The sequence below is a fragment of the Scyliorhinus canicula genome, chromosome 3, assembly GCF_902713615.1.
Source record: "Scyliorhinus canicula chromosome 3, sScyCan1.1, whole genome shotgun sequence".
In the NCBI taxonomy this organism is placed as follows: Eukaryota; Metazoa; Chordata; class Chondrichthyes; order Carcharhiniformes; family Scyliorhinidae; genus Scyliorhinus; species Scyliorhinus canicula.
This window is the reverse complement of record NC_052148.1, coordinates 269,936,928-269,963,425: the sequence shown is the minus strand read 5'-3', so window position 1 is coordinate 269,963,425 and position 26,498 is coordinate 269,936,928. Positions and strand designations below refer to the sequence as shown.

The window sequence follows — 26,498 nt, the reverse complement described above, 5'->3', positions numbered from 1 at the left end:
CATAAGCACTGGCATCGGGTGAAGCATACAGGGGTGTAGTGTTAATGAGGTCAGTCCATAAAAGGGTTGTTTAGGAGTCTGGTAACAGCGGGGAAGAAGCTATTTTTGAGTCTGTTTGTGCGTGTTCTCAGACTTTTGTATCTCCTGCCCGATGGAAGAAGTTGGAAGAGTGAGTAAGCCGGGTGGGAGGGGTCTTTGATTATGCTGCCTGCTTTCCCCAGGCAGTGGGAGGTGTAGATGGAGTCAATGGATGGGAGGCAGCTTTGTGTGATGGACTGGGCTGTGTTCACGACTCTCTGAAGTTTCTTGTGGTCTTGGGCCGAGCAGTTGCCATACCAGGCTGTGATGCAGCCAGATAGGATGCTTCCTATGGTGCATCTGTAACGTTGGTAAGGGTTAATGTGGAAATGCCGAATTTCCTTAGTTTCCTGAGGAAGTATAGGCGCTGTTGTGCTTTCTTGGTGATAGTGTCGACGTGAGTGGACCAGGACAGCAGGGGCAGCAGGGTAGCATGGTGGTTAGCATAAATGCTTCACAGCTCCAGAGTCCCAGGTTCGATTCCCGGCCGGGTCACTGTCTGTGTGGAGTCTGCACGTCCTCCCCGTTTGCGTGGGTTTCCTCCGGGTGCTCTGGTTTCCTCCCACAGTCCAAAGATGTGCAGGTTAGGTGGATTGGCCATGCTAAATTGCCCGTAGTGTCCTAATAAAGTAAGGTTAAGGGGGGGTTGTTGGGTTACGGGTATAGGGTGTATACGTGGGTTTGAGTAGGGTGATCATGGCTCGGCACAACATTGAGGGCCGAAGGGCCTGTTCTGTGCTGTACTGTTCTATGTTCTAGGACAGATTTCTGTGATGTGTACCCCTCGGAATTTGAAACTGCTAACCATCTCCACCTCGGCCCCGTTGATGCTGACAGGGGTGCGTACAGTACTTTGCTTCCTGAAGTCGATGACCAGCTCTTTAGTTTTGCTGGCATTGAGGGAGAGATTGTTGTCGCTACACCGTTCCACTAGGTTCTCTATCTCCCTCCTGCGTTCTGACTCATCAGCAAACTTGTAGATGGAGTTGGAACCAATTTTTGCCGCGCAGTCGTGTGCGTACAGGGAGTATAGTAGGGAGCTAAATACGCAGCCTTGCAGGGCCCCGGGTATGAGAATATCCGAATAATATTCTTCAATGTAGGATTTATCTTCTTTAGTTTTAGATTTGTTAATATTTTCTTCCAGTTGCATGCTGCAAGTATTTTGTTCTATGGTGCTGTAAAAGTCTTCTTCAACTTTTTGTTGAAATTCAGGCAATTTTCTGCCTTACGAGGTAAAAAAAACTTCTGTCTTGTGCCTTTAAAACTTGTTTTTTCGATTTCCGGGCAGTTTTTCTGTAAGTGGGCGTGTCCACAACATTCTGACATCATCACGTCTGTCACGTCAGGCGCAAACTTGCGTCGCACGCCTTTTTCAAGTGCGCATGCGGAATATGCTGCGCGTGCGCAGAAAGGTATTCTGACGGATGTGTCTTTTTTCAAGGTGCGTATGTGCGGACTGCTCCCGCACTGCTCAGAACATTCAGAATTCGAATCACGCGCGCGCGTTTTCCCCTTTAACTGCGCATGCCTGAAATTTCCGACGTCTGAAGCGCGCGCTTTTTTTGGGGCGCGCTTGCGCAGATTGGTCTTCTTTCCCAGCGGGGTGAATTTTGAACTGCGCCACAACTTGAACGGAGGCAAAAAAATTTTTTACTTTGATTCAACGTTTCGACACTTCTATTTTTAGATTCTTTCCTCGCATGGGACATTTGAACCGAATCTTCCAGCCTTACTATTTGTTTCTTTTGCAGTTGTTTACTGAGCTTTCCATTTCTTTTAAGCCCACAACAATGATCAAAATTTTTAATGACCACTTCAAAGTTATTTTTTTCAACTTCATTCTCAAAGTGGAATGAGTTATACAAGTCGGTAGCTTATTGTCGAGCCCAATTCAGTAACAGCGCAATCTTTTGAATTTCACTGACCGCTTCGCGTTTTAAGTCTTCAGAGGCATTGTCAAACGCTTGTTTGGAAATTTTCCAGTTCACATCTACATAGAACAGTACAGCACAGAACAGGCCCTTCGGCCCTCGATGTTGTGCCGAGCAATGATCACCCTACTCAAACCCACGTATCCACCCTATACCCGTAACCCAACAACCCCCCCTTAACCTTACTTTTTAGGACACTACGGGCAATTTAGCATGGCCAATCCACCTAACCCACACATCTTTGGATTGTGGGAGGAAACCGGAGCACCCGGAGGAAACCCACGCACACACGGGGAGGACGTGCAGACTCCACACAGACAGTCACCCGAGGCTGGAACAGACACGGGGAGAAGGTGTGGACTCCGCACAGACAGTGACCCAGCCGGGAATCGAACCTGGGACCCTGGAGCTGTGAAGTATTTATGCCAACCACCATGCTACCATGCTGCCCCATCTACATTACCCGATATGCTGAATGCCTTTGGAAACTGCAGACCTTCCAAGATTTTTCGGCTGGGCATTTGGGTTTTTGTGATGCTGCTGGTTGTTGCGACGAGGTCTGGTTGAGATTTTTCTTACCGCACGTTTTTTTTTCTTCGAATGGAGATTCTTTCTCCTTGAACCTGACTAATCTGCGCTAGGATCATTTCTGGTACCATGTCAGAACTGTCCCCTCCTTGTACCATGTCGTGTTCTTTATTCTGCTTTACCTGGATGGCTCGGGTATGTAGTGTTGAATAAAATAACTCAAAGCTTTGCTTTTTAAAAATAAATTTAGAGTGCCCAATTCATTTTTTCCAATTAAGGGGCAATTTAGCGTGGCCAATCCACCTACCCTGCAGATCTTTGGGTTGTGGGGGCAAAACAATGCAAATACGGGGAGAATATGCAAACTCCACACGGACAGTGACCCAAAGCCGAATCAAACTTGGGACCTTGGCGCCATGAGTCAGCAGTGCTAACCACTGCGCCACCGTGCTGCCAGAACACAAAGCTTTGTTAACAAACAAAACTATAAATTTATTTACACTACTAAGATTCATTCACATTCCTAAAGTAGAAGGTTATTGTATAGAACTATGCTATCTCTAATTTACAGAACTCTCAAGTATACAACTCTTTCTCACACCTCACCATCTAATCCTTTTATTATCTAATCTTCTTAATCTTCTAATCCCAGAATCACCAAGTCATATATATGACTGTTCTGTGGTTCCCTCTAGTGGTATGAATCATTATCATTAACTTGTTAACCCTTTACACCCCAATTAATATACATATAATGACACTGTTCATGTGTGAAATTCGAAGGTCTGAATCACAGTATAAACAGTATTGTCGCAGCATGCAGCTCGGGGCACGGGACAGTGGACTGACTCAGATAGACTGAGGGGCAGTTGGTTACCCTGCCCTGCAAGACCTTCAGGTTGAGGGTCTGTGCCCCCAATCCAGAGCCATGAACCCAAAAGCGGCACTGATATTCCCAGCATAATACACAGCTGCAGTGCCAGAAGTAACATCTTTCTCGTGAGATTTTAAACCGGGACCCTCTCTGCCCCCTCAGTTGGCAGCAAATGATCCATTGACACTTTAAAAAAAAAAAAATTAGAGTACCCCATTCATTTTTCCATTTAAATGGAAATTTAGTGTGGCCAAATACACCTACCCTGCACAGCTTTTTGGGTTGTGGGGGTGAAACCCATGCAAACATGGGGAGAATGTGCTAACTCTACACGGACAGTGACCCAGAGCCGGGATCGAACCTGGGACCTCGGCGCCGTGATGCAGCAGTGCTAACCATTGCGTCATCGTGCTGCCCTTATCCATTGATACGTTAGAGCAGCGGAGTTCCTCCAGTATCCTGACCAATATCTGTTTCTCACCCACACCAACTAGTAAAGCAGATCATCTGGTCATTGTCAACATTGCATTGACACAGAGCCTTTGACCTCCGGATGCTCCAATTCACTTGACAATCAATGAAGCAATTCTGAAGCACAGTTACATTTGAAATGGAGGTAACAGAGCTGCCAATTTGTGCTCAGCAAGCTCCCACAGACAGTGAATGGAAATTAAAGTCGCCATTGTCCCCGAGGAACATAGGCTGCTCTCCCATTTTGAGAGTGGAGGTGGTTTAACCCGAGGGTCACCACACCTCAGGCGAGGGGCAAGGTCGAGGAGGGGGGGGGGGCCTTCATGGATAACCTCAGCCGGTACGGCGATTGAACCTGCGCTGTGGTCTTGATCTGCGTCACAAACCCCCCCCCCCCCCCGACAAACAGTAATGTGTTAACAACCAGAAAATAGTTTTTTGCGATATTGGCTAATGCTGAAAGACTTTTCAAAATGCTTAACCCATCATTGCTATCGATGAGATTTAATTTAGTGCAAGGAAACTAAGTCAGAATTTTGTAATTCTTTTGTTTCAGAATGAACCATATTCCACTCGACAATATAAAGGGGTGCATTTTGGCAATCGGACATCCAAACGTATTGATTTAAAAATTCCTGAGGGCCCTGGACCAGGGACGTACGATCTTCTGAAGTCAGTAGAATTTTACTCACGATTATCAAATGCTATTTGTCACATTGGTGGCTTGAAATTTGCCGGATTTTTATTACAATTACCTGTGCTTTTGCAATCCCTGTTAAGTGGAATTACAGCCTGGGTACGCTGATAGCAATATAAGGCAGTTCCCCGGCACTTAAAACATCCAAGGTTAAAATGGGCAGTTCTCACTTTTGAGCAGAAAGCGATCCTACAGTAATGATTACACACTTGGGCTGATGTCAGTTTTAAATTTGCTGGTTACTGCATCTTAAATGCTCTGTCATTGTGGCAGATACAGCGATGCTTTCTCAATAGTTTACTCCTCATTAAGGTGCACAGTGTAACAATAAGGATGAGTAGATAACACCTCATTAATGTTCAATCACCTTTTAAATACTTAAGCGTCCTCAACGTCTCTGCAAGATTTGGGAGTCACAGTTTGTATTTGGCACTGATACTGAGTTTAAATAATTAACAGGTGCATCTTTGTCATGAATCAGCACGGGGCAGCGCGGTAGCACAAGTGGATAGCACTGTGGCTTCACAGCGCCAGGTTCCCAGGTTTGATTCCCCGCTGGGTCACTGTCTGTGCGGAGTCTGCACGTTCTCCCCGTGTCTGCGTGGGTTTCCTCCGGGTGTTCCGGTTTCCTCCCACAGTCCAAAGACGTGCAGGTTTGGTGGATTGGCCATGATAAATTGCCCTTAGTGTCCAAAAAGGTTAGGAGGGGTTATTGGGTTATGGGGATATTGTGGAAGTGAGGACTTAAGTGGGTCGGTGCAGACTCGATGGGCCGAATGGCATCCTACTGCACTGTAAATTCTATGATTCTATGAAATATCATAGTAAGAAGTCTTGCAACACACTCTTGTAATATACTATAACACTGTCTCGCACCCAGTTATGTCCGTCATAAGTAATGGGGATAGTAAATCCACTTCTAAAGTCACGATACCTGTCGGAACATTTTTACTTTTAATCTCTGTGTCTGTGCGGAGTCTGCACGTTCTCCCCGTGTCCGCGTGGGTTTCCTCCGGGTGCTCCGGTTTCCTCCCACAGTCCAAAGATGTGCAGGCTAGGTGGATTGGCCATGCTAAATTGCCCCTTAGTGTCCAAAGATGTGTGGGTTAGATGGGGTTACGAGGATAGGATGGGGGACTGGGCCTAGGTACTCTTTCAGAGGGTCGGTGCTGACTTGGTGGGTCAAATGGGCTCCTTCTGCGTTGTAAGGATTCTACGATTCTAAATAGTCATTTGGTGGTACAGAACTTGATTCTTACTGAAAAAAGAAACATGCCATCAAAGCTTTTCATCTTGCACTCAACAGGACAGCTCACAAGAAATTATCAACAGCAATGGGGGAAGAGCAATTTATATTGCATCAGAAATGAATCTGGTTAGTGGAGGCGTTGCCACGAAAAGCTTTGATAGCATGTTGCGTTTCTCAGCACACTCGAGAGAGTACACTCGTACTTTTAATGAAGGCCGGGATTTCCTGGCCCCTCCCACCAGCGGGATCTTCCTTTCCCACCAAAGTGAACAGATGAGATGGGACCAGCTAATCACGGTCTAAATTTTAGCTTTTAAAAACAATATAATTGTTTCACTCAAAACTGCACAGGCTGTAGCTGAGAAAAACGCTGTGTTAGGGACTCGGCAGATTTTGCAACATCATCCGATAGTGTTCCAGGGAACGATTGGCAAGTTTGTGATGATCGTAATATTACCATTCCTCTTGCTGCATTACCCAGTGGCATTAAAGGGAAGACAATCTGGGTGCAAGCTAACCGAATGGGGCAGAGTCCCGTAACGAGCGGGTTTAGCCAGGTGTTTCCTGGCACTTACAGTGCCAAAAAGCACCACGCTATCTATCGGGATTCTGGTTCTATCCGGGGCCTCAGCAGGGCACACCCCGCTGAGGCGGCACACCCCGCTGAGGCGGCACTCAGTCCTGTTGCCTGTACTGAGGAGCTCCGCTCGCCAGAATTCCTACCTGCAGGCGGAGATCGGGACGGCATTTAAAAATCCCCACACCCCACGTGATCTCCGAACCCCCCCAAAATCCCTACTCATCTATAGGGGCGTCCTCAGATGACGTTAGATCTCGCGAGGCGTGGCGGGCCAGAGAGATCCCGGAAGAGGGATCTGCCGGCCGCGCCATGCTCCCTTTTGGGCTCAACGTGGCTGGTAGATTGCACCCAAAAAACAAGTCGAATTGGCAATTGTGGAAAGTGGAATTTCTATAAAAATGTTTAACTTAAGGACATTAATTTAAACACAGCTCACTAAGGGAATGGCACAGGTTAATAAGCCAATGGAAAAAAGGAATCAAGGCACCAGAGTGGATTTTTGGTTGAATATTGCTGAATAGTGGAGACTGGAAATGTCTGGCCGATCAGGCAGGATCTGTGCAGAGGAAAGCAGAGTTAATATTTCGGGTCAATGATCTATCCTTGGAACACACAACTGAAAGATTAACGTTGTTTTACTCTGTCCGATGCTGCCTGATGTGCAGAGCTTCTCCAGGCTGGACTGCTTTTATTTAATATTTCCAGCGTTCGCTGTATTTTGCTTTTGTAGTCGTGATGCTATGTTAAACTTGTACAGAAGCTTGGCTAGACCACACTTGCATTACTGTGGGTAATTCTGGTTTCCAATTTATTTTTTAATAAAATGACACAGAGACAGCGGAGAAGCTACAAAATAGACGCAGATGTGCAATACCAGAACTTCACTGTTCTACTTTTCAGGAAAGGTTACAAACAAACTGAAACTCTTTTCTCTGAAAAAATTATGAATAGATTTGTCAGGGTGGATATAGAGACGATGGAACTACCTGCTTGGGAGACCAGAACTAAGGATCTCAAAGATAAGATCGTAATTAATAAAAACCCCGGAGAAACATGCAGTGTGGTGACAATATAGAACTCGCTACCGCAGGGAGTAATTGAGGTGAATAATGATGCAATCAAGGGGAAACTAAAGAAGAGAGGGGGGGGGGGGCAGCTCGGTGGCGCAGTGGTTAGCACTGCTTCCTCACGGGGCCGAGGTCCCAGGTTCGATCCCGGCTCTGGGTCACTGTCCGTGTGGAGTTTGCACATTCTCCCCGTGTCTGCGTGGGTTTCGCCCCCACATTCCAAAAATGTGTAGGCAAGGTGGATTGGCCACGCTAAATTGACCCTTAATTGGAAAAAATGAACTGGGTACTCTAAATTTATAAAACAAACTAAAGAAGAGAGAGAAAGGAATTGAAGACTATAGGAGGGGGATGGAGGCAAGGCTTGTGTGAAACGTAATAATGGACTGGTAAGGCCAAAAAGTCAGTTTCTGTGCTGCACGTTCTGTATAATTCTATGTAACGTCGATATAAACACAATGCTCAAAGCGATTAGCTAAATGTTGGCCTTTTTATTTTGCGTTAGAGACCACACCATCTATTGCGAAAACCTGAACATGAGGAATAATGATCAAAAGTACGAGTCTTACGTCCCCCGATATCTTGACGCAGTCGTACAAGAGGAGGAAAAGAAGGTAAAGGAAGGTGATTGGAGAAGCTGGTGTTGCTTTCTTCATTTTTTTCTGCCATCCAGCTTCTGTTACACTTTTAGCTCCTCAGCAGAATAGTTCGAATCGGTTACATGATTCTATTTGTCACACCAATGACAATTTTCCGTATCACTGTGCCCATTTATTTCGCAAATGTCAGTCATGTCACAAATTCCAATAGCCTCTTTCGTCAAAATGTAGAAGCCAGTCTCCTTGTGACATGTAATAATAGCGATAAATCTGGGTGCTATGCAGTGGGGCCACTGAGATTCGGTTGAGGTGGGTGGGGGGGGGGGGGGGGGGGGGGGGGGGGGTGTAAAGTCAGTTTCAGAGCAGCACGGTAGCATAGTGGTTAGCATAATTGCTTCACAGCTCCAGTGTCCCAGGTTCGATTCCCGGCTTGGGTCACTGTCTGTGCGGAGTCTGCACCTTCTCCCCGTGTCTGTGTGGATTTCCTCTGGACGCGCCGGTTTCCTCCCACAGTCCAAAGATGTGCAGGTTAGGTGGATTGGCCATGATAAATTGCCCTTAGTGTTGGGTGGGGTGACTGGGTTATGGGGATAGGGTGGAGGTGTGGGCTTGGGTAGGGTGCTCTTTCCAAGAGCTGGTCCAGACTCGATGGGCCAAATGGACTCTTTCTGAACTATAAATTCTATGATTCTATGTTTTCTCTTCCCATGTCAGACATTCAAGAGTGCGGGAGAAATGTTAACCTGCTGTGTAACTTTCGGCGGGGGGGGGGGGGGGGGTTTATAAAGTGGAACGCCCGTTTTTATGCCCAGGTCGATAATAATCTCCCTCAACATCCGGGAAATGTAAAAGTCAGGTGGGATCTGGAACCAACATTACGTCCAATTATCTCTGTTTTCTAAGGGGGGGGATTGGTTTAAAATTGGAAACTTGTCTGACCTCATTCAAACTCGCGTTCTCTCAGATTAGTACAGTACGTCACAGATAGAATGCAAATTACTCCTCACCAGGGACCCGGTAAAACCTGACGATTAGAAACCTCAATTGCATTGGGAAGAATGGCTCTGCTGTGTTCCCTCTGAGTGAAAATATGAATGGGGGGACTCTTTGTAAACTTCGTTAGGATTATTGAATAGGGAGAATATTCATCCCACTGATCTTGAGCTAGTGATAGCTCCTAAATTGGAGCAACGTGCACTTGCTAAGAACTGAGCTTCTCATTTGTCAGAACAGGGGCAGAATTCTCCGTTCCCTGACGGCGATTTTGTAATTGGCGATCAGGCGGAGAAACACTTTTTACGCTGGAATCGGGGGGGCGGTGCCTGTTTTTGGATGCTCCGCCCCCTCCAAAACAACCTCATTGCAGCGCGCGCCGCACACCGTTGGGACAGCCTCAGGACGTGACCTGAAGGCTCTCCCCCGATGCGCCATCTCCGATGGGCCGAGCGGGGGGACTCAGCGGTCGGGAGCGTGGCGGCTGCGGACTGTGTCCAGCGCCGCCACAGTTGGGGGGGAGGGGGAGCTGTGCTGCTGGCTGGGGGAGCTCAGCGAAGGTTGGGGCAACTGATGGGGGTGGCCCCGGGGGAGGCGAGGGGGTGTCCAGGGGGCCACTATCTGGTGGGTCTGATCCGTGCACAGCTGCCACCATGTTGTACGGCACAACCGCTGCAGGTTGTCAACGTGCGCATGTGCGGCCACGGACCCGGCAATTCTCCCACCGATTATATCGGGAGGGCCGTGCATTTTACATGGCGCGGCTGCTAGCCTCTCACCGGTCAGAGGATCGGTGCTGGGGCCGCGCCAATTTTACCCACGTATAACGCCACGGATCCTCCGGATATAGCCCCAAAATCGGAGAATCCTGCCCAAGATCTTTGCAGCTAGTGGGATCTGATATGATTTGATCCTGGACTGCAACGTGAATAGACAATAGAAAGACTTTCTAGCATTTCTAGAGCATCTCAGGATGTCCCAGGACATGTTACAACAAATGAAGTACTTTTGGGCGGCACGGTGGCACAGTGGTTAGCACTGCTGCCTCACAGCATCAGGGACCTGGGTTTGATTCCGGCCTTGGGTCACTGTCTGTGCGGAGTCTGCACGTTCTCCCCGTGTGTGCGTGGTTTCTTCTGGGTGCTCCAGTTTCCTTCCACAGTCCAAAGATGTGCAGTCGTCGTCCCCTCCCCCCACCCCGCTGCACCACCACCCACGCCACTAACCTGAGTGACGTTAGCGAGCGTTGTGCTTTTTGGCACCAATGGGCGCTATTTAACAGAAAGGTTTCCAAGTGATTTCAGGTGGATTTGGCTGGGAGTTTCTCCCGGCTCTGTTGGCGAGTTCCCCACCGTTATCTAACCACACGTAGTCATTTTTTGGGGCCCTGGTAAATTTCTCTCCAGGCTAATCCACAAGAATTGTTTCCATCACTGGGAAGCTGAACCTGCCAGCCAGACCGGCTCCTCTGAGCTCGGGTCGCCATTTTGAAAGGGTGCCCTGATCTCTAAGAGAGTTTGAGGGTCTCCAAACTACCCAGCCATGGGCAATATCAGCCGCCCACACACACATGGGCATTACCTACACCCCCCAGGTGGGGGACACCCCACCCTTCATTCCCTCCAACCTACTGGAGGCTCCTTCACACCTGCCCTTCACTCCCACCTTTCATAACCCCCTCATCCCTCCTTGCATGGGCATGGCCCCTCAGGCCCTGACCCTTGGCAATGCCACCATGGCACCTGGGCACCATGGCACTGGCACCCTGGAAGTGCTTCTGCCAGCCTGGCCGTGCCCCCAAAGTGGCAGTGTCAAAGTTCTAGCCTGGCAGTACCCAGGTGCCAATGGAGAGCCAGGATGTCACTGTGCCTACGGAAGAGACAATGCTGGAAAATCTCAGCAAGTCTGGCAGCATCTGTAGGGAGAGAAAAGAGCCAACGTTTCGAGACTGATGACTTTTTGTCAAAGCCATCGGACTCAAAACGTTAGCTCTTTTCTCTCCCTACAGATGCTGCCAGACTTGCTGAGATTTTCCAGCATTTTCCCTTTCGTTTCAGATTCCAGCATCCGCAGTCATTTGCTTTTATCCCGGGGTCTCCAATGGCCTGGGACACCCCGCAGGTGCCGTTCCGCTTGGTCCACATTTGGGTGGACCAGTACTAATTGGAGTCTGGCTGCGGTCACCTAGAGTGGACTGATACATGCCGGGAGCCGGTTAGATCCAACATCAGCACGATTAAGTGGGTTCTTAAACCCAGTTAGCTGTGCGAGACTGGGTCCCACCCATTGTGGGCCAAGGGCTGGCCCACCGCGATGTCCACCATGTCAGGTTCACGACTGCTGACACCACAAGTGATCCACATGATTCCCGGCCTCTGGAAGCGGAGAATCACAGGAGGCCGGGGCGGCAGGCGCATCCCCCACCGGCGCACATCATGGACCTCGGTCACACTGCCCACAAAGGGTTGGAGCATCGCATTCGGGTGCCCATCCCGATTTTCACCTGGCTCAATTCTCCGTTCAATTGGGGGACACATTCCGGGGGTCCCGTGACGGAGAATCCCGCCCATTGTCTTTCCATCTTCTCTGGCTCTTTTGTCAATTTCCTCAAATCTGCATCCACCTGGCTCCCTGCCACTGAAATAATATACTTCACCCATACCCACCAGAGTTTGAACGCCCCCATTAAATCTCACGGTAACCTCTGCTTCAAGAAGAACAACCCGGTTTCTCAAGTCTTCCCACGTAGCTGCAGTCCCTCATTCCATGGCCCCACTGCAGCAAATATCCTTCACGCCTTCTCCAAGACTTTGACATCGGGTTGGTTGGCATTTTGTGAAAATGCTATTCTCCCCATCAAACGGGTTAACTTTAAAGGCACTAGAAAGGTAGTTTGAAGCTGTCAAATTCATGCTGCATGTCACAGAACTGAGAAAGAGAAGACAAAGTAATCCATGGGTGATGTGTATCTTGCTGACTATCATTTGACGAACTTTAATCAATCTGGCACAGGGTTGTAATCTTTGGCAGCATGAAATAGCTGTGTGTTTTCCAGTATAATTAAAGTAAGTCAACCAGAATATGGTAATATTTCAATAGGTGGCAGTTTCAGTATAAGATCTGCACAGTATTAAACCATGACACATGGATGAAAGAACGATTGTGATTTCCTTCAATGTTTCACTCCCATTATAAGGGCATTGTAGTTGAAAATAATTTACATGCAGCAATTTAAGGAGATGGGATCTGGTTGCTGAATTGTATTGGCTTCTCGCTGTATCTGCCGATGATGGTTATTTAAATGACAAGACATAAGCTGTTTAGAACTTTATAGAAAACCCATACTTTGAACAGAAATTGAATTGGACTAGCCAAATAAATAATAATGATAATAATAATTGTCACAAGTAGGCTGACATTAACACTGCAAAGAAGTTACTGTGAAAATCCCCTTGTCGCCACACTCTGGTGCCTGTTCGGGTACACAGAGGGAGAACTCAGAATGTCCAATTCACCTAACAGCACGTCTTTTGGGACTTGCGGGAGGAAACCGGAGCACCCGGAGGAAACCCATGGAGACACGGGCGGAACGTGCAGACTCCGCACAGACAGTGATCCAAGCTGGGAATCGAATCTGGGTCCCTTGCGCGATGAAGCAACTGTGCTAACCACTGTGCTACCGTGTCGGCTCATAGCTGTGACAGAGGCCAGAGGTTGGGAATTCTGCTGAGAGTAGCTCATCTCTTGACTCCCGAAAGCCTGTCCACCATCTAGTCAGGAGGGTGATGGAACATTCCCCACTTGCCTGGATGAGTGCAGCTCAGAAAGCTCGAAACCGTCCAGGACAAAACCGCGCTCCACCACCTTAAACATTCACTCCCTCCACCATCAAAGCATGCACAGTAAAATGTAGCATCTGCCAGATACATTGCAGTGACTCATCCAGTCTCCTTTTCGACAGCGCCTTCCAAACCCATGACCACTACTGTCTAGAAGGACAAGGGCAACAGGCACATGACAGTCTCACCCTCACCTGCAAGTTCCCCTCCAAACCACACACCATCCTGACTTGGAACTATATCACCGTTCCTTCACTATTGCTGGATCAAAGACCTGGAACCCCCTCATTACAGCACTGTGGATATACCTACGCCACATGGAGTGTAATGGTTCAAGGTGATGGCTCACCACCACCTTCTCAACGGCAATTAGGGAAGGGCAATTAAGGCTGGCCAAGTCAGTGATGCCTGCATTCCCTGAACGAATAAAAAAAAACATTCCAGTGCAGACATTTAGCAACCAGCATTGCTTACATCTGCAAAATAAGACGACAAAACAATTTGCACATTGTAAATTAAGTATTGTCGTGTTAAGCACGGTGGCGCAGTGGTTAGCATTACTGCCTCACGCTGCTGAGGTCCCAGGCTCGATCCTGGCTCTGGGTCACTGTCCGTGTAGAGTTTGCACATTCTCCCATTGTTTGCGTGGGTTTCGCCCCCACAACCCAAAAAAGATGTGTAAATTAGGTGGATTGGCCATGCTAAAAAAATGCCCCTTAATTGGAAAAAATGATTTGGGTACTCTAAATTTGTAAAAAAAAGTATTGTCATGTTCCATTATATTAGGAGTTTCAGTCAATACTTTATATTTAAAAAACCCACAAAAGGCTACAAAAGGTTGGCCACCTGGGGATCACCTGACTTCTCATGGATTCAAACATTCCCCTGTCTCAAGTGGGAACAAAAGGGTCTTCCAGGACTGATGTTGACTCAGCACCTTTTTCTGAAACTAATACAGAAGGGCAATTTCAAACTGAATGGATCAAAGGCTCAGATTTTCTGACCATTCCCACCGATGGGAACGTCCGTTAATGCTGATGATGACCTCCAGTGGTGCGTTCCCCAGGGGCGGAGGTGGGATCGGAAGATCCCATCACTGGTCAATGGCGGGCCTGCTCCATGGGATGGGGGGGTGCTTGCAGAATGTCCCGCTCAATTACACTAGCTGGCTCAAACTTTCAGGGTGCGAAAGTCATCAAACAAGATGTACAATTAATCTCGACACCTGCCTTATTTGGAAAAAGGACTCTGTGGCTGGTGAGACAGCCATATTCGATGCCGCTTTTAAAACAGCAAAGCGCACGGTCATCCAAGCTGCCAAGTTACAAAGGGTAATAAATGGGGGAAGAATTTACTTCAATCTGTTCAAACTTAAGGTTCACCTGAGAACCAACCTGCTGGATACTCCACGGCAGGAAGGTCTTACTGAAAATCCTCTGGTTTATAAGACCGTTACTTCAACCAAAACATCAACTCATCTAAGAAACTACAGGCCTCCAACAAAAGAAGCTGATATAATTATTGTATTCTTTTTTCCTTGGGCGCGATCAAACGGAAAAGTTTCCAAGTGCCATTTGGGGAGGGGTTTCCCGCCGGCTCTGTCGGTGAGTTCCCTACCGCTATCCAACCACACTTAGACTTTTTTTGGGGTCCTGGGAGTTTCTCCCCGGTGTTGTCCACAATTAGAATTATGTTCATCACTGGGGAGTGAACTTGCTGCTCAGGCCAGCTCCTCAGCAATCTGGCCACCATTTTGAAAGGGTGCCCGAGATCTAAGTGAGATTGAGGGTCCCCCGCACCGATGGGCAGTGTCACACCCCACACACATGGGCATTACCCCACAACCCCCTAAGTGAGGACACCCCACTGAGTGCCAGGGTGGCCATGCCAAAGTGCCAACCTGGCAGTTCCAAGGTGCCTGGTTGCCAGAGGGAGAGCCAGGGTGCCACCCTGTCCTGAGCCTAACCACCCAGAGGTCTCCAATAGCCTGGCAGACCTCTCCCCAGGTGCTGTGACGCCAGGGGGTTCACGTACGTGTGGACCAGTACTAATCGTGAACTTTCACTGCGGAGCCAGTTAGATCACGGGAAGCTGTTATTTTGTGCTTCCATCTCGTTAATGAGGTGGAAATTGCTCTCAATTTAGCCTTAATTAGCTTCGCGTCTCATCTGGACTGGTTCTGGATCCTGCCAATGGGGCTGGGCTGGTTCGATCGCAAACCATTTTCCGCCCGTCAGGGTTCCCGATTTGGGCCTCTCCTGTGGTCTAACTGGCCTGCACGGATCCTTGCCAGGGGCAATGCGGCCGTTAAATCGTGCCCTTCATCTGTATCTAATCTTTGTGTGAGCAGTTCTGTGGGTAAATTAAGTGTGTAAGATGTCACATTTTTAAAACTCTGGGGAAATGTGTGATAATAAATAACCTTCCTTATTTCTAAATTCACAAAACCTTGCTGCTGGAGCTACTTGAATTTGGACAGACGCTCTGAGGGTAAAAAAACACATGTCCCTCACATACAAAACACCCAGATCATGGACAGTAAAAAACAAATAAATTCTATCTGTGGCAATATAATCATATTCCTAACATCGGCACCTACATGTAAAAAGTTAAACGGTCCATTATTTCAATACAATGAATGTTTATAAAGAATGTGATTGATGTGCCTAGATGTGACAATTTGGCATTTCTGCAGATCCTAATCCAGGTGGTTTATGAATGAGTAACTGCTTACCTATGTGTTGCAATGGACAACATTTTAAAAACATGTTTTTGATTTGATTTGATTTGATTTGATTTATTATTGTCACATGTATTAGTATACAGTGAAAAGTATTGTTACTTGCATGCTGTACAAACAACACATACCGTACATAGGGAAGGAAGGAGAGACTGCAGAATATAATGTTACAGTTATAGCAAGGTGTAGAGAAAAGATCAACTTAATACGAGGTAGGTCCATTCAAAAGTCTGGTGGCAGTAGGGAAGAAACTGTTCTTGAGTCGGTTGGTATGTGACCTCAAACTTTGGTGTCTTTTTCCTGATGGAAGAAGGTGGAGGAGAGTATGTACAGGGTGCGTGGGGTCCTTAATTATGCTGGCTGCCTTTCCGAGGCAGAGGGAATTGTAGACAGAGTCGATGGATGGGAGGCTGGTTTGCGTGATAGATTGGGCTACATTCACGATCTTTTGTAATTTCCTGGGGTCTTGGGCAGAGCAGGCTACATACCAAACTGTGATACAACCAGAAAGAATGCTTTCTATGGTGCATCTGTAGAAGATGGTGAGAGTCGTCGGTGACATGCCAAATTTCCTTAATCCTCTGAGAAAGTAGAGTCGTTGACTATCTTAACTATAGTGTCGGCATGGGGGGACCAGGACTGGCTGTTGGTGATCTGGACACCTAAAAACCTGAAGCTCTCGACCCTTTCTACCTCGTTCCCATTGATGTAGACAGGGGCATGTTCTCCACTACGCATCCTGAAGTCGATAATCTGCCTAGTTTTGTTGATATTGAGGGAGAGATTATTGTCGTCGCACCAGTTCACCAGATTCTCTATCTCATTCCTGTACTCTGTCTCTTCATTGTTTGAAATCCGACCCACTACTGTGGTGTCATCAGCAAATCGAGTTGGAGGGGAATTTGGCCACACAGTCATAGGTGTATAAGGAGTATAGTAGGGGGCTGAGGACATAGCCTTGTGGGGCACCGGTGTTGAGGATGATCATGGAGGAGGTGTTGTTGCCTATCCTTACTGATTGTGGTTTGTGGGTTAGAAAGTTCAGAATCCAGTCGCAGAGGGAGGAACCGAGGCCAAGGCCACGGAGTTTGGAGATGAGTTCCGTATGAATGATGGTGTTGAAGGCTGAGCTCAGTCGATAAATCGGAGTCTGACATAGGTGTCTTTGTTATCTAGGTGTTCCAGGGTAGAGTGCAGGGCCATGGAGATGGCGTCTGCTGTGGACCTGTTTCAGCGGTAGGCGAACTGTAGTGGATCAAGGCAATCTGGGAGGCTGGAGTTGATTCGTGCCAAGACTAACCTTTCGAAGCACTTCATGATGATGGATGTCAGAGCCACTGGACGATAGTCATTAAGGCACACTGCTTGACCTTTTTTTGGTACAGGGATGATGGTCGTCTTCTTGAAACAGATAGGGATCTCAGATTGTTGTAAAGAAAGGCTGAAGATGTCTGCGAATACCCCCCGCCAGCTGATCTACACAAGACCTGAGTGCCCGTCCGGGTACCCCATCCGGGCCAGTGGCTTTCCGTGGGTTGACCTTCGAGAAGGCTGCACTGACCTCTGCAATGGTGATCTCAGATACAAGTTCATTCAAGGCTTTTGGGGTGGAGGGCTTGCTCTCGCTGACCTCTTGTTCAAAGCGGGCATAGAATGCATTGAGCTCATCAGGGAGGGGTGCATTGGAGCCGGTGATTTTACATGCCTTCATCTTGTAGCCCGTTATGGCTTGCAGACCTTGCCATAGTTGGCAGGTGTCCGTGTGGCTAGCCTGGGACTCGAGCTTGGTCCGGTACTGTCTTCTGGCACCTTTGATGGATCTCCTTAGATCATATCTTGCTTTCTTGTATTGGTCAGGGTTGCCTGATTTGAATGCCTCAAACTAATCAGACTAATTTAAAGTGCCCAATTCTTATTTTTCCCAATTAAGGGGCAATTTAGCACGGCCAATCCGCCTAGCCTGCACATCTTTGGGTTGTGGGGGCGAAACCCACGCAGACACGGGGAGAATGTGAAAACTCCACCCGGGGCCAGGATCGAACCTGGGACCTCGGTGCCGTGAGGCAGCAGTGCTAACCACTGTGCCGCCGTGCCACCTTCGTAATGGACAACTTAAAACCTCGATTCAATTTTAAGAATTTATGCATAATAATGTGTATTGCATAATAATAATGCATAATGTGGATAGCACAATGGCTTCACAGCTCCAGGGTCCCAGGTTCGATTCCGGCTTGGGTCACTGTCTGTGTGGAGTCTGCACATCCTCCCCGTGTGTGCGTGGGTTTCCTCCGGGTGCTCCGGTTTCCTCCCACAGTCCAAAGATGTGCAGGTTAGGTGGATTGGCCATGATAAATTGCCCTTAGTGTCCAAAATTGCCCTTAGTGTTGGGTGGGGTTACTGGGTTATTGGGATAGGGTGGAGGTATTGACCTTGGGTAGGGTGCTCTTTCCAAGAGCCGATGCAGACTCGATGGGCCGAATGGCCTCCTGCGCTGTAAATTCTTTTTTTTTAATAAACAATTTTATTGAGGTAGTTTTTGGCTTTATAACAGTTACAGACATCATCAGAAAGAAAGCAAAAAAGGCAAAAATGTTCAAACATTCACGTACTTTCAATACTTCCATCGTAACATATTGCACAAGCCCGCTCCCCTCCCACCGGTACTACCCGCCATATTTTCCCTCCTACTCTACTCGGACCCCCCCCCCCCCCCCCCCCCCCCTGCTGACGCTCACTCTCCCGCAAAGAAGTCAATAAATGGTTGCCACCTCCGGGTGAACCCCTGCACAGATCCCCTCAAGGCGAACTTAATTTTTTCCATCCCCAGGAAACTCGACATGTCCGCAAGCCACCACTCAGTCTTCGGGGGCTTTGAGTCCCTCCACGCCAATAATATTCGTCGCCGGGCTATCAGGGAAGCAAAGGCCAAAACATCGGCCTCTTTCTCCCCCTGGACGCCCGGGTCTTCCGAAACCCCAAAAATTGCCACCGCTGGACTCATCACCACCTTTGTTTTTAGCACCTGGGACATGACCCCCGCAAATCCCTCCCAGTACCCCCTCAGCTCAGGGCATGCCCAAAACATGTGAACATGGTTCGCTGGTCCTCCCGCGCACCTAGCGCATTTGTCCTCTATCCCGAAAAATTTGCTCATCCGAGCCACCGTCATATGGGCCCGGTGAACGACCTTAAATTGGATCAGCCCGAGCCTAGCACATGTCGCAGTCGAATTTACCCTACTCAGGGCCTCTGCCCACAGCCCATCCTCCATTTCCCCGCCTAGCTCCTCCTCCCATTTAAGTTTCAGTTCCTCTGTCTGGGACCCTTCCTCCCTCATAAGCACCTTATATATACCCGAGACTCTGCCCTCCCCTTCTTCCCTCCTAGAGACTATTCTGTCGAGGATCCCCATTGGCGGGAGGCGTGGGAAAGATGGGACCTGTCTATGAACAAAGTCCCGCAACTGTAGGTATCTAAAATCATTTCCCCTTACCAACCCAACTTTCTCCTCCAAGCTCCTCAAACTCGCGAAGCTCCCTTCCAGGAACATATCACCCACCCTTCCCGCCCCTGCTCGCCGCCATACTTGGAACCCCCCATCCATACTGCCGGGGGCAAACTGATGGTTGTCGCAGATTGGCGCCCAGACAGATGCCCCCATCTCCCCCACATGCCTCCTCCACTGGCCCCATATACGCAGGGTCGCCACCACTACCGGGCTGGTGGTGTACTTGGCCGGCGGCAGCGGTAGAGGAGCCGTGACCAGGGCTTCCAAGCTGGAGCCCCTGCACGAAGCCGCTTCCACCCGCTCCCAAATAGACCCCGTACCCACCATCCACTTCCTTATCATAGCGATGTTGGCCGCCCAGTAATAATTGATCAGACTCGGCAAAGCCAGCCCTCCCTCGCTGCGGTTCCTCTCCAACATTGCCTTCTTCACCCACGGGGATTTCCCCCCCAGACAAAGCGATCAGCCCGTTAACTCTTTTGAAGAAGGACTGTGGGATAAAGATCGGGAGGCACTGAAAAATAAACAAAAATCGAGGGAGGATTGTCATCTTTACAGTCTGCACCCTCCCTGCCAGCGACAGCGGGAGTGCATCCCATCTCCGAAACTCTCCCTTCATTTGCTCCACCACCCTGGCCAAATTTAACTTATGCAGCCTGCCCCAGTCTCGTGCCACCTGGATTCCCAAATACCGGAAATTTTCCTCAACCAGCCTAAACGGTAGCCCTCTCAATCTGTTCTCCTGGCCCCTTGCCTGGACCACAAACATTTCACTCTTGACCGTATTTAATTTGTATCCTGAGAATTGGCCGAACTTCCTCAGCATTCCCAGTATAGTTCCCATCCCGGCCACTGGGTCCGACATGTACAGGAGCAGGTCGTCTGCATAAAGAGAAACCCTGTGTTCAACCCCGCCCCTCACCATCCCCTTCCAACCCTCTGCGGCTCTCAGCGCAATCGCCAGCGGCTCTATGGCCAGCGCAAACAGCAGCGGGGAGAGCGGGCAGCCCTGTCTGGTCCCTCGGTACAACCTAAAGTACTCCGACACTTCTCTGTTAGTCCTGACGCTGGCCCTCGGGGCCTGATATAATAATTTGATCCAATCCACCAATCCCTCCCCGAACCCAAACCGTCCGAGCACCTCCCATAGATAGTCCCACTCCACCCGGTCAAAGGCCTTCTCGGCGTCCATTGCCACCACTACCTCCACCTCTCTACCCGCCGGGGGCATCATTATCACATTGAGTAATCTCCTCAAATTGGCCGCCAGCTGCCTACCTTTCACGAACCCCGTTTGATCCTCCCCAATCACCTCCGGTACACAGTCCTCCATTCTACCCGCCAGTACTTTTGCCAGGAGCTTGGCGTCTACATTAATCAGGGAGATTGGCCTGTAGGACCCGCACGCCTCCGGGTTTTTACCCCGCTTCAATATCAGAGATATGGTGGCTTGTGACATTGTCGGCGGCAGGGTCCCTCTGTCCCTTGCCTCATCGAAAACCTTCGCCAAGACCGGGCCCACCAGCTCAGAGAACTTCCTATAAAACTCTACTGGGTATCCATCTGGCCCCGGGGACTTCCCCGACTGCATAGCCTTAAGGCCCCCCAATACCTCCTCTACTCTAATCGGGGCCCCCAGCTCTTCCACTCGCCCCCCACCAACTTTTGGGAATGTTAACCCGTCCAGAAACCTTTTCATCCCCTCCGGTTCTTCCGGCGGCTCCGAAGTGTACAGCTTACGATAGAAGTCCTGGAATACCCTATTCAATTCTGCCGGGTCCTCCACTTTGCGCCTCCCCTCGTCCCTCACTCTACCTATTTCCCTGGCCGCCTCCCTCCTCCTGAGTTGCTGCGCTAACAGTCTGCTAGCCTTTTCCCCATGCTCGTACACCACTCCTCTCGCCTTCCTAAGCTGTTCCACGGCCCTGCTCGTGGATAGTGCCCCCAGTTCCGCCTGTAGTCTCTGCCTCTCCCTGAGTAAAACCTCCCCCCGGGGACTCCGCGTGCTCGTCATCTATCCGACCCATTTCCCTGACCAATCTATCCATCTCTGCCCGGTCTGCCTTGGCTCTGTGGGCCCCAATTGAAATCAGCTCTCCCCGCACTACTGCCTTTAGCGCCTCCCACAAGGTCGCCGCTGAGACCTCCCCCGTGTCATTCACCTGCAGGTAATTTTTTATGCATTTCCGCAGCCTCTCGCAGATCCCCTCCTCCGACAGCAGTCCCACATCTAGCCTCCATTACGGGCGTTGATAGCTCGCTCCCCCGAACTGCAGGTCCACCCAATGCGGCGCATGGTCTGAAATGGTAATTGCTGAGTATTCCGTGTTCTTTACCGCCCCCATACAGTCCCTGCCTAGTACAAAGAAATCTATCCTGGAATATACTTTATGGACGTGCGAGTAAAACGAGTAGCCCCTTCCTGTTGGCTGTCTATCTCTCCAGGGATCCACTGCCCCCATTTGCTCCATAAACCCTTTCAGCTCCCTTGCCATTGCTGAAAGTTTACCCGTTCTGGGACACGACCGATCCAAAGTCGGCTCAAGGACCATGTTAAAGTCCCCTCCCATTATTAGCCTGCGAGAATCCAGGTCCGGGATCTTCCCCAGCACTCTTTTAATGAAGTCCACGTCATCCCAGTTCGGGGCATATATATTCACCAGCACCACTCTGCTCCCCTCCAGTCTGCCCCGTACCATCAGGTATCTGCCCCCCCTGTCTGCGGATATGCCCTCTGCCTCAAATTGCACGCGCTTGTTGATCATGATTGCCACCCCTCTGGACTTCGAGTCCAAGTCCGAGTGGAAGACCTGGCTAATCCAGCCCTTCCTTAGCCTGGTCTGGTCTGACACTTTCAGATGTGTCTCCTACAACATAATTACGTCCGCCCTCAGGGCCCGCAAGTGCGCGAACACCCACGCCCTCTTAACCGGCCCATTCAGTCCCTTGACGTTCCAGGTGATCAGCCTGGTCGGGGGGCACATCCCACCCCCCCCACCCCGCCGGTCAGCCATAGCCTTTCTCGGGCCGGCCCCTGGCCCGTGCGTCGTGCCATTCCTGGTCCGCCCTTTGGCTGCCTCCACCCTCGACCTCCTTTCCTGTGCCTATTTCAAGTCCCTCTCCCGTCAGCAGAACAACCCCCCCTCCCCTAACCCTATCCCCCGATACCCCCACCCCTGCCATCTACTGGCTGTAACTTCCCCCCCCATCTGACTCCCTTGACTAGCCAATCTGCTAGCCCGGTGACTCAACACTCCGGCGCCTTCCAGTCACTCATTCCCATTGTTTCCCCATCCTCCTCCCCACCCACTGGGGCAAGCCGGCTCCAGTGTCTTCCGCGAGCTGCACAAAAAGCACAAACCAGCCCAAACAGGAAAAAAAAACCACAGAAAAAAGAGAAAAAGCACATAAATATATACCCAACCCCCCCCCCCCCCATAAGAAACAAGAGAGACCACAAAAAAAAAACAAAAAAAAAAAAGGGGGGGGGGGGGGGGGAGAAGGGGGGGTGGCGGGGTTAACCCCCCAAACCAATGTCCATGAACAAAGGAAAGAGTCTCAAATGTTCCGCTTGGCCCAGCAAACCATTGAGCAGCCCCTGCCTTGCCTGCACTCTGTGTGCCCCCTCCAGCTCCGGCGGTCGCGGAAAGGCTTCGGCCCCCATCAGCTGCTTCAGCAGGTCTGCTACAAACGCTGCAGCATCAGCTCCCTCAGCCCCCTCCGGGAGGCCGACCATCCTCAGATTGTTCCTGCGGACTCTATTCTCCAGCTCCTCCACTCTGTCCAGCAGTCTTCTCTGCCGCTCTTTCAGGCCGTCAACTTCTAGCGCTGCAACCGTTTGCGCATCCGCCTGCTCCTCCACCGCCTCTCCCAGCTCCTTAACTTTAACATCCTGGGCGTCCATCCTCTGGTTCAGCTGATCCACCACTTTCTGGATTGGGTCCAAGCTGTCCCGCTTCAGCGCTTCAAAACTGGACTTCATTACCTGGAGCATGTTATCCAGCGCCTGCTGGATTGCTGAGTCCGGGGTCTGTGTGACCGCCATCTTAGGTCCCAGGTAATTTTCTTCAGGTCCTTGTCTCTGTCCCTTTTTCTCCTTCTTCTTCTGCCTTCTGGAATCCCGCTGTTCCATGTGCCGCAGCCCGCTCCTCAGCACCTTCGCTGCCGCCTTCCTTCGCCCAGCTCCTTAAATCTTACCTTCTGGGCATCTGAAGTGGGTCCAAGCTGACCCTCTTCAGCAACTCCAAACTTTTTTTCCTTGTCCTGGAGGAAGGAAGGTCCGTGGGTCCGCCATCTTACCCTTCAGGTCAGTTTCCCCCTTGTCTCCGTCTCTCTCTCTCTCTTTCTTCCTCTACCTGCTGGCCTCCCACGCTTCCATCTGCTGCAGCCCGCTCTCCTCTTCTTTCCCAACAGCCTTTTTGCCGCCCCCGTGGTCCCGCTATCGCGGGGAATCAGCTGCTCAGCCCCGCCGGAGTGAGAGCCCGCCGAATGTGCGGCTCACTCGGACATCGCCGCCACCGGAAGTGTGCACTGTAAATTCTATGAAAAACATTTAATTACTTTAAAGACAGGAGAATTAAAACGCTGGGGTGGATTCTCTGGTTCCTCAAACACGTGTTTCTCGGCCGCGCCCCATTCGATGGCCGCGGGATTCTATCTTCCTAACGCATGTCAATGGGATTTCCCATTAAACCCACCCCATACCGCCGCCAACCCGCTGGCGGGGGTGCGCAGCCAGCGGGAACATTGATTCCCAGCAACTGGAGGATTCGTGCCGCGAACCTTTCTTTTCCTGTCGAGTTCAGTTACAAAAGCAATCCAAAGGATTTAATTACTTTGCACTTTGTCACTTTGATTTTTGAAATGTACGATGTTAATTGCTTTATTGGAATAGTAGACTTAATGTGATACATAATTTATTTTGGCTTGTTCTGAAACTCTTTCAAATACATCGCGTCCATTTGCAAACCAATTGCAATGTTATGGATATGTCAATCTAATTGGAGATAAAATGACAAACATTTTTTTTTCAGTGTTCCTGTTTTGCTTCAATCCCCAGCTGTTACAGTGACACCATGTACAGATTTGGAATTACAATATTAATTATTAAAACACAAAAAGAATTCCACAGAATTAATTTGATATCCTTCGCATAAAAGCTTGCATATATTACTGCCTTATAAAAAAAAAATAATTCTAGCCAGTAAATTGTTTAGCTATGGTCTTGGCTTCCTTGGACTTTACAAAATGAAAATGATTTTTTCACTTCTTTCTGAGTTGAGTTTCATTTCATATAAAATGACAGATCAAAATGGCCAAAACAACCCAAAACAGAATTCCAGGTGTGAGCCATTTTATTTTCCAAAGTTTCGGACCAATCTATAGTTTGTCGACACTGCTGAAAGGGCACCATCCTGCATCTAGACAAACCTGTAACAAGATAACAGTACAGCGTTTGCACGGCTTGAAACAAAACAGGAATTCAGGAATATTATTTCATTGTTGTTTCCACTGGCGGGTGACAGCAGAACTAGGGGACATAGCCTCAAAATAGGGGGAAGTAGATTTAGGACTGAGTTTAGGAGGAACTTCTTCACCCAAAGGGTTGTGAATCTATGGAATTCCTTGCCCAGTGAAGCAGTTGAGGCTCCTTCATTACATGTTTTTAAGGTAAAGATAGATAGTTTTTTGAAGAATAAAGGGATTAAGGGTTATGGTGTTCGGGCCGGAAAGTGGAGCTGAGTCCACAAAAGATCAGCCATGATCTAATTGAATGGCGGTGCAGGCTCGAGGGGCCAGATGGCCTACTCCTGCTCCTAGTTCTTATGTTCTTATGTTCTTATTCATGCAAGGTATGTGACCTTGGCCCAAACTGTCCGTATCCAGGTGCAGCAAGACCAGGACAACATTTACCTCTCTAACCTCTAATATTTCCTCTTCCCTTTCACTCCTACTGTTAGAAGTCTTACGACACCAGGTTAAAATCCAACAGGTTTGTTTGGAATCTCTAGCTTTAGGAGTGTAGCTTCTTCATCAGATGAGTCTCACCTGAGGAAGGAGCTATGTTCCGAAAGCTAGTGATTCCAAACAAACCTGTCAATTTGATTTGATTTGATTTATTGTCACATGTACCGAAGTACAGTGAAAAGTATTTTTCTGCGGCCAAGGGAACGTACACAGTACGTACATAGTAGATAAAAAAAAGAATAATCGACAGAATACATTGACAAATGGTACATCCACAAACAGTGATTGGTTACAGTGCGGAACAAGGAGCCAAACAAATCAAATACATGAGCAAGTGCAGCACAGGGCGTCGTGAATAGTGTTCTTACAGGGAACAGATCAGTCCGAGGGAGAGTCGTTGAGGAATCTAGTAGCTGTGAGGATGAAACTATTCCAATGTCTGGATACATAGTTACATAGAATGTAGGAGCAGGAGGAGGCCTTTTGGCCCTTCAAGTCTGCTCCGCCACTTAGCAAGATCATGGCTGATCATCCAACTCAATAGCCTAATCCTGCTTTCTCCCCATAGCCGTTGATCCCATTCTCCCCAAGTGCTATATTTAGCCGCCTCTTGAATATATTCAAAGTTTTAGCATCAACTACTTCCTGTGGTAATGAATTCCACAGGCTCACCACTCTTTGTGTGAAGAAATGTCTCCTTATATCTGTCCGAAATGGTTTACCCTGAATCCTCAGACTGTGACCCTGGTTCTGGACACACCCATCATTGGCAACATCTTCCCTACATCTACCCTATCTAGTCCTGATAAAATTTAAAAAGTCTCTATGAGATCCCCCCTCATTCTTCTGAACTCCAGCGAGAACAATCCCAACCTAGTCAATCTCTCCTCATATGACAGTCCCGCCATCCCTGGAATCAGTTTGGTAAACCTTCGCTGCACTCCCTCGAGAGCAAGAACATCCTTCCTCAGAGAAGGAGACCAAAACTGCACACAATACTCCAGGTGTGGCCTCACCAAGGCCCTGTATAATTGCAGCAATGCATCCCTGCTTCTATACTCGAAATCTCTTGAAATGAAGGCCAGCATACCATTAGCCTTCTTTACCGCCTGCTGCACCTGCATGCTTGCCTTCAACGAATGGTGCACAAGGACACCCAGGTCCCGCTACACACTCCCCTCTCCCAATTTATGACCATTCAGGTAGTAATCTGCCTTCCTGTTTTTGCTTCCAAAGTGAATAACCTCACACTTATACAAATTATACTGCATCTGCCATTGAGTTGCCCACTCACCCAACCTGTCCAGATCATGCTGTAGGATCCCTGCATCCTCATCACAATTCACCCTTCCATCCTAACTTGATATCATGTGC

General features: G+C 49.1%; 1 protein-coding gene across 6 annotated transcripts in view; it reads left to right on the top strand.

Moving 5' to 3' along the window:
• Window positions 1-26,498, top strand: part of stpg2 (sperm-tail PG-rich repeat containing 2) — a 587,689-nt gene that overhangs the window by 63,165 nt on the left and 498,026 nt on the right. For all 6 annotated transcript variants that reach the window (XM_038792784.1, XM_038792780.1, XM_038792783.1 and 3 more), the window contains 2 exons: window positions 4,442-4,557; window positions 7,984-8,092. In XM_038792784.1, the coding sequence (XP_038648712.1) occupies window positions 4,442-4,557; window positions 7,984-8,092 (225 nt within the window). The remainder of the gene's footprint in view (window positions 1-4,441; window positions 4,558-7,983; window positions 8,093-26,498) is intronic.